At 41.2% G+C, this 14,504-nt stretch overlaps 1 protein-coding gene across 3 annotated transcripts in view; it reads right to left on the reverse strand.

Annotated features, from left to right (window-relative positions):
* The window catches only part of LOC127370769 (calcium/calmodulin-dependent protein kinase type II subunit beta), a 46,942-nt gene extending 34,299 nt beyond the window's left edge, over positions 1–12,643 (reverse strand). Inside the window, exons 1-6 of one of the 3 annotated variants that reach the window (XM_051413128.1) lie at positions 12,347–12,643; positions 6,338–6,432; positions 5,009–5,068; positions 3,863–3,917; positions 3,225–3,290; positions 888–960 (exon numbers count right to left, since the gene is read on the reverse strand). In XM_051413128.1, the coding sequence (XP_051269088.1) occupies positions 888–960; positions 3,225–3,290; positions 3,863–3,917; positions 5,009–5,068; positions 6,338–6,432; positions 12,347–12,408 (411 nt within the window). In that variant the 5' untranslated portion in view covers positions 12,409–12,643. Of the gene's footprint in view, positions 1–63; positions 137–887; positions 961–3,224; positions 3,291–3,862; positions 3,918–5,008; positions 5,069–6,337; positions 6,433–12,346 lie in introns of all 3 variants that reach the window. The other 2 variants (XM_051413129.1, XM_051413127.1) reach the window with 2 other exon arrangements.
* Positions 12,644–14,504: the final 1,861 nt, after the last annotated feature.

The raw sequence follows: 14,504 nt of genomic DNA on the forward strand, positions 1-14,504 counted from the left end.
ACACACACACACACACACAGACACAGACACAGACACAGACACACACCCCTGCAGGTGACTCACCTTGAGGTCTCTGTGTACCACCCCCATCTGATGGCAGTGGAGCACGGCCTCCAGGATCTGCTGGATGCAATGACTGCACGCAAACAGCAGGGGGAGCAGGTTAGTCTGAGCACATTCAGCCCCCAACTGTCACATCCATGCAGAGGCAGCAAATACGAGCCACACACACACTCTCAGACACACGTTTCCAATATATATATATATATATAAAATCATCTCACATTTGCACACAATAAAATAAAGTGTGAACCTGTCTGCGAGCTACGAGAGGGGAGAAGGTGTGCAGTTTTTGCTATTTTCTGTTTCCAAGAAAGATCCGAGTGTTAGTCAGGCAGTGTGGGAGTGAGCTGCGGCTCCGTGTGGGAGGCACTGTGTCTAACCTGCACACTCTCCTGTGTAATTTATTCAAGCAACGCCGCCTTTGACGAAACATTTTAGCAGCTTTTTTTCCAGGCGTCTGAAGCCGACGCTGCTCCGCCGTTACTCCACTGAACTCTCTTTCATGCTTACTCACTCACAGAGTACGGCGCTCGGGGCTGCTAGGGACCCCCAGGAAATCACAAATTCTAGCTCAGACCGGGCTAAAATAGTCCCAAAAGCAAGGACCTGAAGACAGGCAACAAGAGACAGACAGACAGACAGACAGACAGACAGACAGACAGACAGACAGACAGACAGACAGCAGGCACAGGCACAGTGCTTTAAATCACAGGCAGAAATTAACAGAAAATAAAACACAAGCATGTAAAAGAGCAGCCCCTTGTGCAGAGGGCCAATGCAACACAATGAGACACACACACACACAACCACACACACACACACACCTTGAGGTCCCTGTGCACTATGTCATGTTGGTGGGTGTAAGACACACTGTCTAGAATCTGATGGATACAGTGACTGTGGAGACAAAACGACAGGGTGAGGAGCAGATAAAGGAGGGAACACAGGAAGGAAAACGAAGCATAAAAAAGGACGATAAATACGGAGGACGTGTGCAGTGAGAAAGATCGTAGTTATCAATCCAACAGAACTACAAAATAAAACACATTTAACTCGCTTCGCAGATAGTTTTCATTTTATTTTATTTTTTACAGGTTTTGAGATTTCTGCCACTCAAATATAATGGAGGTCAATGGGATTCAGTTTGTGTTCATCCTCAGTTATATTGTTCCTCTATTTAACAATGTACGCCAAAAAATATGCACATAAAACTCCATTTCTTTGTGTTTTTATATCAGAATCCAATCATTGTGTCTTCCTGTGAAACTAAATGTGACGCGTGCTCACGTCAGCATGAACTAACCGATTTCAACCAATAACATCCTGACATTCACCCGTCAATCAACTAGTGTTAGCAACTGAACGGGGCTCAGCAGCCTCCCAGTGAACACAACCTCAGAGACAGACAGAGGACAGTTTGACGACAGCGGGACCGAGGTGCTTTATGGGAGTTTCCAGATGGACTCGTATCGAAAAGAAGCTAAGTGTTGCCAATTCTGTGTGTGACTGAGATCTCAAAACCTGGACACATGAAACTCTCTGCGTTGCTGGACTGTAACTGTTGATTAAGAGAGAAAATATGTTTGCTATTTGGGTGAACCTGCCCTTTAACAGGGTGGAGATACAGAAGGGAGTGATGGAGCGAGTGTGTGTGCAGATGGAGCGCAGAGAGGAAACTGTCGGTGAGATACTGTTGGACAGTAATCAAGCCATGCTAATCACACACCCACACACACAAACACATACAGTGACACACACACACATAATTTATGCAAAGAGAACAAGGGAGAATGAAGGCCGATGAGAGGGTAGAAAATAACAGAGGAGAGAAAAACATGAACACTCAGCACACAGAGATAATTATTATTAACAGGCGGCTCACACAGCACTGCAGTAGGATGTTATTGTTTGTTCTTGCACAGATATGCATATTTTATGTAAATAAATACACGTAACGCACACAAAAACGTCTTCAGATCCCACAGAGAGAGGTTTCCTGCCCTGATGTTGTTTACTTGTTTATGTTGTGCTTAAAAAAGGAAACAAAACTGTTTAAAGTCTCCTCTCACTGACTGACTTCCTGTGTGAAATTTAACCCACTTGTGTCTGCAGGTGGTATTTTATTTTGTAATTTGACTGGATTCTCTGTGTCGTTATTCTTCGCAGACCACAGTGGAGCCAGAACGCATGGCAGCCGTGTCCGGAGGAATTTGGGGGGTAAGAAGGACACAAAAATCTCCTCTAACATTGTTGATGTGGCGTGAAATTCTATCTGGAAACTGCAAACGATATTTTATTTTGAAAACTAGACTGGATTGATGGTTCCTGTGTCTGACTTCCTGCCAGTGCGATCTGCTCCGTGCTGCTTGACGCTTTTACCTGTATTTAATTACATTGAATTTATCTAAACGTCATGTTTTCATGAATAATTATGTGCTGGACTTTTATTTGTGCAGTAAATTCTGATTTGAGTGATTAAAAAAGATAAAATAACTATTCATATTGATGCAGTGTGTGTGTAAAGTGTAAAATAAGAGCTAGTTTAACTGACTGCTGGTAAATAACACTTTGGTTTCTTTATGTTGAAGTATAGAAGTAGTTGAGTATAAAAAGGTGTTTTACAGAAGTGAATATTACATCAGGTGAGACAGATACAGATGTCTAAGGACGAAAAACAATAATAATAAAATCAGTTTTTACTGTCGTTCTCCCTCTTTCTCTCCCTCATTTTAATGTTTCAGTCCCCTTCTTTTCTTCCTCGTCTTCTCTTCTCGCTCGCCTCCACAAACCGCCTCCACAGTCAAATTGATTTAAGTCTACCTCCTGAGGGGGTTACAGCGTGGGCATGTGTGCATTTTGTACATGTTTCCATCTGCCTGTAAATTCTGACGCTTGAAGGGGAGCGGGGGGGGGTAAAACTCCTCGACCTCGACTCAGATTCGGATCACACGCACAAAAAGAGTAGAGGTGTTAATCCACCAGAAGTAGAGCCGGTAACACTTTAAAAAATATATAAATAAATAAAAAATAATGTGTCAAAATAATGAGAGGAGCTGAAACTCTCAGGGGGGGGGGGCTCGGCGGTGGAGGACTGCAGAGGCTGGAGGACTGACACATGGAAGGGGATGAAGAAGAGGAGGGAAAACCATTCGGGTGTTTACCTCGCATCTGCTTCACTGTAGTACTCCCTCGCCACAATGTCCTCGAACAGCTCCCCTCCCGTCACCCTGAGAACACGTGAAGACGGAGGTTAAGAGAAAGAGAGAAAAAACTGCCAAATTATATACGTTCATTCACTCAGGCTGCTCACACACACACACACACACACACACACACACACACACACACACACACAGGAGGGGGATGTCCTCATTAGGGGGAAACCCCGGCTGCAGGATTCACTCTGACAGGGTTGCCATGGAGACTGGCTCCGGTGCGGGGGAGAGTAGCTGCATCCGTGTATGTGTGTGTGTGTGTGTGTGTGTGTGTGTGTGTGTGTGTGTGTGTGTGTGTATGTGTGTGTGTGTTAAAGTGGAAGCCGCAAGGATGGGAGGTGGGGGAGGAGGGGAGGACTGTTATGTAATGGGGGGAACTGCCTTGGAAACGAGGAGAAGGAATGAGGAGAATGCGGATATATGTACAAAGGAAAAGAGAAAGTAAGGGAGCCTGGGGGAGACAGATGCAGCGAGGAAGGGAGGATGTGATGGAAAATGAAGCATCAGGGGAGAGGGAGGGAGAGGAGGAAGGAAGGAAGGGAGAAAGGGAGGAAGAGGAGGGAGGAAGGAAGAGAGGAACTCACAGGTCAAAGAGGAGATAGTGGAATCCCTCCTCTGAGATACTGTCATGGAGACGAACTGCAGGGAGACAAACAGACAAACAACTCGTCAAAAACAGTCAGCGTCCCGACGCAGTAAACACTGGAGGCTAGGACGCCGCTGTCGGTGACCTTTGCGAAGCAGCTGGACTCGAAATCACGTAAGAATCACTCTCGCCGGGCTTCAGTCTGTGAGTTTGTGGTACCGAACCAATCAGAGTCCTCACAGGAAGTCCGGGCAGTTCACATCAGAACTTAAAGAGGATTTCAAAGAACAGCACTGAAGGATTTTATCGATGGAAAACAGGTTTTTTGCTCTCACAAAAGTAAACGTTGACTTCTTCTAAGTTACCAAAGTTAACATACATAATATACTCAAGTTACATCAGTAACCTAGGTTACTCTAACCAGTGTGACTGTTAACATTAACCACACAAGCTTTGTTTGAAAGTCTACCCAGAGATTGCACATTTATTATTGCTAACTTTAAATACCTGTGTGTACCATAAACTGCAGTTCCTCTATTGACCACTTGATGCCATAAAATGTCCAGCGTTTACAGTCGTAATATTCCCCGTTCATTACAACTGTCTGGGGGGTGAATTTATATATAAACTCACCCGTTTAAGTTCTATTAAAGATTAAAGTTAAGCATAATTAAAGGGAGTGACAGGTGGAAGCAGTATTTGACGAGTTGGGAAACATTCAGGTGATTTCTCTTACTGTGCAGCTGAAGCATAAAAAGGTCAGTAATTACAACTGTCCCTCCCTGAGTCCGTTATTCAGGTCTGCTGTTATAAGTACCTCAGGGGTCACACTGATAATAGCTGGAGGGCCCACGTTGATCGTCTCTCAGAGAGTATTATAGGATATCTGCTAATGGCCTGGTACGGTTCACCTGCCTGTAATTGCTCGTCTGTACACACTGATATAAAAACTGAGAGAAAATGTCTTCCCTTTACAACAGAAACCACTAAAACGATGATTTTATTTATAAAGTTATTGTAATAGTTGGAGCTCCAAAAGGGTCACAATCCATAAACCGATGTAAAGAGGTCACAGGTTCCTAAAAAGAGACCGATACAACCTAAATGTTGTGATTTTAAAGAGGAAACGATGAAAGAGTCTCACCGATGTTGGAGTGCTTGAGCAATCTGCAGATCCTGGCTTCTCTCTCCAGTTTCTGATGATCTGTAAGACAGTTCAACAGACAGACAGGTGAAAGACAGACAGGTCTACAAATGTGTCAGTGACGTCCGATGAATCAGGAAAACCTCATTTTAGTTCATAAAGTTTAAAGTTGGAACTTTTCTCAAGGTGATTGACGAGACACACAAACACACAAACGACTTTCCTACATCTGCGAGAACGGCCGGAGGGCTGCATTCGTCCCAGATGCCCATTTAACCCCTCGCTCCAGAAAGAGGAGGAGGAGGAGGAGGAGGAGGAGGAGGAGGGAGGAGGAAGATGAGGAAATAAAAGGTTGATACAAGAGAGAAGATGAAATAAGGGGACAGGAGAGGAAACAAGAGGAAAGGAAATAAGAGGAGAGGATACAAGGAAGGAGATGAAGTAAGGGGACGAGAAAAGGAAACAAGAGGAGAAAAGTGGAACCAAAAGAGGAGAGGAAAAGATAAGAGGACGTAAGGAACTAGGAGAGGAGACAAGGAAACAAGATGACACAAGAGGAAACAAAATGAGAAGAGTGGAAATAAGAGGAGAGGATACAAGAGAAGGATAAAAGGGAGGAGATGAAGTAAGGAGACAGGAGAGGAAACAAGAGGAAATAAAAGGATAGGAAATAAGGAGAATACAAGACAGAAGAGAAAACAAGAGGGGAGGAGACCAGAGGAACCAACAGAGGAAAGGAAAAGATAAGAGGAGATGTGAGGAGAGAAATAAGACAAGGAGAAGAAACAAGAGGAGAGGATACAAGAGAAGGATACAAGGGAAGAGATGAAGTAAGGAGACGGGAGAGGAAACAAGAGGTGATGAGGAGGAAATAGGATGCGAGGAGACCAGAGGAACCAGGACAGGAATCAAGAGAAGGAAACAAAGGAAGGAGCTGAGGAAAGGAAACATGAGGACATAAGAAGAAAGACAAACTAAAATGTTTGTGTGATATAATGTCTCTAAACAGCCTTTAAAGGGTCACTGATTGCATCTTCTGTCACAACAATCTGCAGTGAAATGTGGAAACTGAGCAGAAACTCCTTTTTCCTTCAGTAAAAATGTTGATTTCTGTCGTCCTTCTCCTTCATCTGCCTCTCTCGGAGGAACAGACGTGGAGGCTTCACACGCTGGAATCAAACACTCGCTAAAATATGCTAATGTGAGCTTTCAGATCTGGGACAAAACACACACACACACACACACACACACACACACACACACACACACACACACACACACACTCAACCATGTTTCTGTTAATGTCTGCGTTTCACTTCCTCCTCTCACCTCTGGCCGAGAGCTTTTTGGTGTTGATGATTTTGGCGGCGTGCTCTTGGCCTGTGCAGAGTTTGACACAGCGGCGCACCACTGAAAAGGCCCCCCTGGGAAACAAAAGACAGGAGACAGAGATGAGGAGACGGGTCAGCTGCCACATAAAGCTTCGTCAGCATCGAGGAGACGTCTCAGCTTTCAGATCTGGACGCCGCTCTGCTCTCACGCCACCAGATCTGAACGCCTGATAGACACCAATAATGTGGGAATGTCACTTTTTACAGACGTTTGTCAAGAAATCTTCAGTTTATTCTCAGTTTATTGTGTAAATATATATAAAAAACAATGTTTCTCTAATGCAGCCTAAAGCAGAGCAACAAAAAAACATATATTTGTATATTTAAACTGTCTGTTTAAACTTGATCAAGGATTGATGATTGAGTTAAATGAACTTATCTGGTTTTACAGTGTAAAAATTCCCTTAAAAATTTAACTAAACTACAAACATACAAACTGTAAAACCCAAATGAGTTGGTTCAACTCAAACTGTTTGACTTAAACCATTTAAGTTTATTAACTTAAAACAATTTAAACACGAAGAACTGCACTCTAAAAACTAATATTTTGGCAAAAACAAAAAAACTTTGCATCAAACTTTTTGAGTTATAACAAATTCAAATAAAATTTTGTTCAACAAATGTTATAACATTGGGTTAAGGGAATTAGCTTTTTCTTTAAAATCAAAGGTATTTTTTATATTTTTTATTTAATTTTTAATATTCATTAATATTTGGCACAAACATATTTTTAAGTTGATTTGGCTTTTCATAAAAAATAAGTTTTATATCAAAGGTTTATCTAAATCAATAAATTAGAGCTTTTATCTTACAACCATACATTTAATTAAGTGGTGACAATTCACTGCATTACTTTTCAGTCAATTGCATTCAGTTAATTAAACCTTTATATTTAGACTAAATCTACATACAAATGTTGCCACTTAAGTGGAAATTAAGTTAAGTTAAGTTAAGTTAGTTTCACTCAAGTAAATTATTATATTACCTGAAAGATACAAACAACTTACAGAATGGCAGCAAATTAATTTTATGTGTTATTTATATTAATTAATTGTTACTGCTGTATTTAAGTTGTTTGTTTGCTAACATCAAATCTTAAATTTATCATTTTAATTATGATTTAAAGTCAACTTAAATAAAATGAGTCAATGGAACAAACTGGAATTAGATCACCAATAAATAAAATAAAGCACAAATAATAAGTTCACTAAAACAACTGAATAATTACTTCAACAGTTTGTTTTTGAGTTGGGTTTAATTGATGTGTTTGACTGAGATAAACTGTTTTACAGTGCAGGGGTTGGAGGGTCGGTGTGGGGAGGTCACACTGTGTTGATCATCCCGTCTGATGGCGGCTAAAAGCTATTTGGCGTGCTGGATTTTGTACCGATGAGACTCCCAGATGGCGGGAAGGACTTCGAGTGCTGGAGATCCTTGAGGATTATTGTGGTTAGGATTCCTTCACTGTTCATGGTTCAGGAGGTTTCTACCGGGAGCCCAGTTATCCACAGAGGTCTCCTCTCCAAAACTGCTTCTCACACAGTGTTGGACAGACAAAGGACGTCCCGGAGGGGCTGCGAGCCCATAGATATACTGACTAGATGTCTCCTTGGGCTTCTAAGCATACGTCAAAACCACCGCCATCTTGGAGCGGGGGTCTGAAGCGCCAAATTAGTTTTCCCGCATTCAGATCAGCTCTAAAGGTGCCGGACTTTTGTGCTGCTTATGGAGGTTCGAACTAAAGAAATAAAAAAAAAAACAGCAAGGGATAACATTTCACAGGTGATGATGTGTTTTATGATATTGAATGTTATGATTATTTCTGGTGATGAAATTATATTGTTTCAGTCTCATGTTTCAGTATATATATCTACGGTTGGTTCAGCGACGTTTTCAAAATAAAAGCACGGCTGTCAAAAAGGTACTGCATGAAATATTGAGCTGTGAAGCCTTTAGGTCGGATGTTTTTGTGATTGTCATTAGATATGAGTACAATACAGGTGTAAAAGCAAATACACATACTATTAAGTGGAAGAATAATAAACCTACGCCTACTAGTACTAGGCATTACATTTTGAAGTAGATTATATTAATATCAAAAGCTTAAATTTTCTCTGGACTCGAACATAAATACATGTCTGTCAGTTGGAACAAACCAAAAAACTAAAAAATTGTTCGAGATTTTGACGATTTATGGTGATTTTATTTTTGTTAGCTCTTTGCCTAGATTGACGCTAATGCATTAAAGGGGGGTGGATCCCTGCTGCAAGATGGATCTCTGTTGACGCATTCGTTCCAATGAACAGCAGTAGTCAAGGCGACATCTAGTCAGTACATATATCTATGCTGCGAGCCGAGCTGCTGCTAACGTTAGCTCAGCTTGTTTCTCTGATAACTTAAGATCCAGACGTCCGATGACTAAAATCCTTCATCCGGTTCAAATCTAGAGTTAAAAAGCACCAAGATCTAAACAGTGGATGGTAACAATGTGGCTTCAGACTGGATCAACAGTCAATGTATGACAGCTTCTGGCAGACAACCACAACGCTGACGCAGGCACAAAGGGGATATGACGCCATCGACAGGCGACCGGTGAAACGCAGCGTTACCTGAATAAAATGACAGATTTCTCAGAGGGATAGGATAATGTAAGAACTCAACTACATATAGAACATAGAGCCAGAGTTTATACACTGTTTAATGAGGAAATGCTGCAGATTATGGCTTTAAATGACCGTAGCTGCTACAGTTAGCCACTAATTCGAAATATTTATTGTCCACATATGTTGAAGATTTGCCTTTGGCTTCACCATAAATCACAATACACAACATGCACAGTACAGAGAACAATAACAAACAGGTGCAAAATGATTGCATTTGGTTTAAAATACTTTTTGTAAATGTTTCTGTGGCTCGTTAGCGAGTTAGTCCGGGTGAAATGAAGAACGGATGAAAGACATTCGGAGGATATTTCCAGCCACAGTAGAGTCACAGTTTCTGATGACCCCGTGTCAGAAATGATTACTTCCAATCTAATGTGCTTCTGTGGATTATTATCAGGTACTTGACATTTTCTCTCACCTTCTTCACAGACTGAATAAAGTTAATAGCAGCAACCACTTATAATGAAGTCCACATGAAACAGAAATCAGAGCCGTTTGTGAGGGAGGGACTGAATGCAGTCGACAGGGAATAAAATACGGAGGTGAAGTTGAAGATTGATTGACGTTAGTTCATGCTGATGTAAGCACGCATCACATTTTGTTTTACAGGAAGACACAAAGATTGGATTTTATATAAAAATACAAATAAATCGAGTTTTATTTTTGGTATAAATTGTTAATTATGGGAACAATGTAACTGAGGATGTGATCTTAAAGGGTTAAAATTACATCTTTAATTTCACCTGGACTTTAACATCCACCCAACAGCGCCCCCTGTGGTCCCAATGTACCATGGTCACATATTATATGACAATTTGTAATCTAAGCACTCATTTTCTCCATAATCTGAATAATTTGCGTGATGAACCAGATGCAGATAAGCAGCGTTTCCAGGATGAGTACAGTAAGTCTGTGCGTTGCTGCAGTTTTAGAAGGGCCACATTTGCTCATCAAACCCAACAGAGACAAACAGAAATAACCACCACTGTCATTTCTCAGAGCTAATTTTATCTCACCTCAGTATTGTTACGCAATGAAACACACTCACGCTCACCTCAGAGCCCCGGCCTCCCTCACAAGCCCTCCAACACGCATACATTAAGAGGAGACGGGGTGAGTAAGCATGACACTCACTGACACCGAGGAGGGGTAAATCTGCAAGGCAGGTGGGAGTGTAATAAACCCTCGAATTTAATCCTTTTATAGGCTCCCTTTGTTTATTATTATCAGCCAAAAATAATCAAGAATAATATTTAATATATATTGAATCTGGAAAAACGTTGGTATTAGAAGTGAAAGTGAAAGTTAATCTTAACACTGTAACTATATTCTTGACTCAAAGGCCACTTGCTAGCTTTTCCTTGAGCTTTACCCGAGGGCTGCGTGGTTGAAAGCTCAAGAAAAAGGCTAATAAGTGAACTTTGAGTCGAGATAATCAAAGTTAAAGTGAAGGATTTAGCCGTCAGGATTCAGGATTCAACGTGGCGGTTCAACATGGCTGCCTCTGTAGAAGAGGACCCGCTCCCTCCGTAGATAGAAAGCGTCTCACTCTGAGGTAACAGACACACAAGTAATCTTATTTTCAGGTGATTACAAACTATGAAAACATACCTTATTAATATTATACTACATTTCTGACAATAGATCCTCCTCAATGTGTTAAATGAAATATAAATTATTAATTATTAAATATAATATAAATTATGTATCATAACTTAATATTTTAAGTTACTTGTGGTTTCCAATTTGATGATCAACAACAAACCAGTTAAATATTAAAATGTTTCGACTAATTTGCCGTCAATCTTTGATTTTTAGGTTAATTAAAATCATTCATGACTTTTGTTCAATAAAAAAAGACTGGACCTTTAAAGTAAAAAAAAACTCAAATTGATCCATATAATCAATTTTTATCCTCATAATGTCACAGTTAAGAAGCGGGAACATTAATTTTGAATACTTTTCAAAATAAAACAATTAAAAAACAACATAAATTAGTTTAATGATCTGTTACAGACACATTGTTATAGGTTTAAGTTCAATGAAAAAAAGACGTATATTTGGATTAAAACAATTTATTGATTTCTTATGCCACCTTTAGGTATTTCTATTCAATGCTTTAATAATGTGATCAAATATCTTCATTTGGGGGGTTTCCCAGGAGCAAATATTGATAATTAGCATCTATTTCCACATCCCCATGAATACGTCTGCTTTAAAAAAAAAGCTGCTGATTAATTAACCGATCGATTCATCAACCAAACTTTAAGTGGAGCCCAAACACACACTCAAAAAAATCCTCCAAATACATCTTCAAACACACACAAACAGCAGCAGAAACAGAAATAAAAGCTGTGTTATCAGCGAGGGCAGCTGCTGCTACTCCTGCATCTCTATTGTCTTTAACTTATCACAGCCCACACACACACACACACACATTGGAGATCCCAGCCACCACAAATAATACATAAAAAGCCGTCTGTATAAAATCAGCATCCACAGCCCTGAAACTCCTCCAGAGCTGGAATAAATGTTCCTGTGAGGTAAACATTGCAGAGAGAGAGAGAGAGAGAGAGAGAGGATCCTCTCTACCCACGCACAACCTGACAGAGACACTGAGTCCACTGTGCATCAACCCACTGTGGCTCCCAGAACCTCTTCACTCTCAATGTGTCTGCGTCCTATTAGGGGGCCACACATCAACCCTCTTCCACCTCCTCTTCCTCCTTCACAACACATCTCTCTATTTCTGTGTGTTAGTTAATCACCAGACACACCTCATTAGAGGAGCGGTGGATGAAGCAGCAGCATTATTCTCTGACTTTCTCCACTAAGCTGTGTGCCACTGTGATTAAAAGCCAGCTTAATTCCGACACATCAGCTCATATTAGGCCTGTTTGTCCCTAATTAGCCTTTTGGGGGGCAGAGAGAGAGAGAGAGAGAGAGAGAGAGAGAGAGAGAGAGAGAGTTAGAGGAGGAAGAGGAGGAGGAGGAGTGCCCAGAAGTGCTCCATGCAAAAAAAGAAAAAATCTAAACTCTCCTGCATTTTTAATAAAGAGGTCTGATGCTGCAGAGGGTTTTAATGATTTTGCAGAAGCTAATTTTAGATGCAGGAGCAGCGTGCGTTTTTGTTTTGGAGGCTCTGGAGCTGCATCCATCCCCGCAGATGTTGCAGACCTCCATCCTTCCTCCTCATGGCTCTGAGGACAGGGGGGGTGCATGCAAGGCAAGGCAAGGCAAGGCGAGGGGAACACTCAGATAAATATTATGCAACAGCGGCTTACTTGCCAAGCTCCTCGTACAGCTGGTATTCATCCGTAAAACGTGTGCAAGTAGTCGTTGCCATGATGTTTCCTCCTCGGACGGGTGCGGGACTCCGAAATGCGCGGTGCGTCGCTGCGGACGGGAGGACCTTCTGGGCTCAGTCTCCGCCCACCTCAGACCTCCGGACGGGTTCAGCTGCACACACACTCACACACACACACACACACACACACACCCACAGGGGGACGGAGGGGTCCCGGCTCGGTACGGTGGTGGGCTCTCCGGTCTGGCAGCCGGTTGCAGAGGAAGGACTCTTTAAATACCCACAAACTGGAAATGTGAGATCACCACATGACGTGTTCCTCCGGGTGGGGGATTAAAAAAAAAGGAAAAGAAATAAAGAAAAAGTGAAATCAGAAGAGAGAGAGAGAGCTGATTGGACAGATTACTCTTTAAATAATCAGACAGTAATCAGATTACAGTGTATTTATAGGAATGTTTTTCAGGAGGAAGTGAATCCAAATGTTCTCTTTTTAACAAATAAAAGATTATAGTTTAATTTAAGCATCAACCTGTCAGGAGCCCAAATAAACCAAAAACATCATATAGCTATAAGAGCATAAAGTCCTGCAGGGGTCCAGGTTCAGTACCAGAACCAGAACCGACACTTTACACCAGCAATAATCCGGATCAGATCCGTTAATATAAGTTCATATGAGGTCATATTTTGAAGTTTGAAGTGTAGAAACTTTCATTTAAATCATAATTTATCACAGCAGCAGCATAGTGAGTCTGTTTGTGTTGTTAGTTTTTGTTTTTAACTATTTATTTGTCCGATTTTGATCAATTTTTATTGTCTGTTTACTTTCGAGACGCCATCCTTCAGTTCTGCAAAAGTGTTTCAGTGACCTGCAGAGGACAGAGACTTTAGGGGGCGTGGCCTTCATACAGACTGACCACAGCAGCGTAGCAGGAACAGCGAGTTAGTCGGAGCCAACAGAGCTAATAGAGCTAATGAGCAGCTGCTGTCCGACTCTCCACTGGAGCTTTTATTGGTTTTATATGTTTTAATCACAGTTCAGTTCATATAATTCAGTTCACGGCCTTTAAAAACCACATTTTAGGGTTAAGGACCTCTTTAATGTACAGTGAGTTTTATTTATACTGTCAGTGTTTTTATTTTATTGGAAAAAAACAAAAGTCTGAATTTATCAGCGCACACAGTTTCCAACGATCTGATGTCCCGACACAAACGTGACAGCAGACGTTGGAGTTTGTGATGTGGACAAAGGGAAGGTTTTCTTCTACTCACTGTACCATGAAGGTTTTGTTGGTGAATCGATGCACCAACACTTCTGTTCACATTCACAGATCTCATCTTGACCTCCACAGTTTCCCCTTAAACTGCCATCTGTTAATTACATTTCACACTGTGGAAACTGCCGGCTGACAGCACTCTTCTTGTAGTCTTCTCCTGCCCTGTGGACATCAATAACTTTCACTTTCAGCTGCTCAGAGGAACCGGTGGTTGCTGAGTGTTCACTCAAAGGTTTGAGGAGTCAGAGAGTCTGTAAAGGGTTGAAATTGGCTCCAGCTGATGTTAGATAACTGTTCACCTCCCTCGGGGCTAACGAGCCGATGAAGGTCTGAGACTGCAGTACTCTTAGTTTGTCCAAACCTTTGCACAGACGACCACAGTGATGTTTCTATTTAAGGTTCAGTTTATGAAATTAAAACAAAAAATGCACAAATGTTTGCTGCAAATATTGTGTTTTATGTTCCTGTTTACATCTTTTTTAATAAAGAAATCATAAAAATGTGTCAACAGGAGGCCAAACTGGTATATTGTTGTTATAAATTGTAGCATATTGAACATATTTTAACATATAATTCTTCTCTTATTTATTTCTCATAACTTCTCTTTGCTTAACAACTACAGCAGCTGTAACCCAACTCAACCCCCCCGCCTCCCCTGGGATCAATAAAGTGTTCAGAGTCTGATAAAGACTAAAGAACAGTTATAATATCTGACAGCAGCACTCTGCTCTCATTATGTTTCTGTTCCGTTCATGGACCCCGATCACTGACTTCATTAATACATAAATTGCTTCTCTGCTACTTTGAAAACTAAGTTTGAGACACTGAAAGGGAAATGTGTCTCTTCCTCTCCTCACTTAG

The sequence above is a fragment of the Dicentrarchus labrax genome, unplaced genomic scaffold (genome assembly GCF_905237075.1).
Source record: "Dicentrarchus labrax unplaced genomic scaffold, dlabrax2021, whole genome shotgun sequence".
Lineage (NCBI taxonomy): Eukaryota > Metazoa > Chordata > Actinopteri > Moronidae > Dicentrarchus > Dicentrarchus labrax.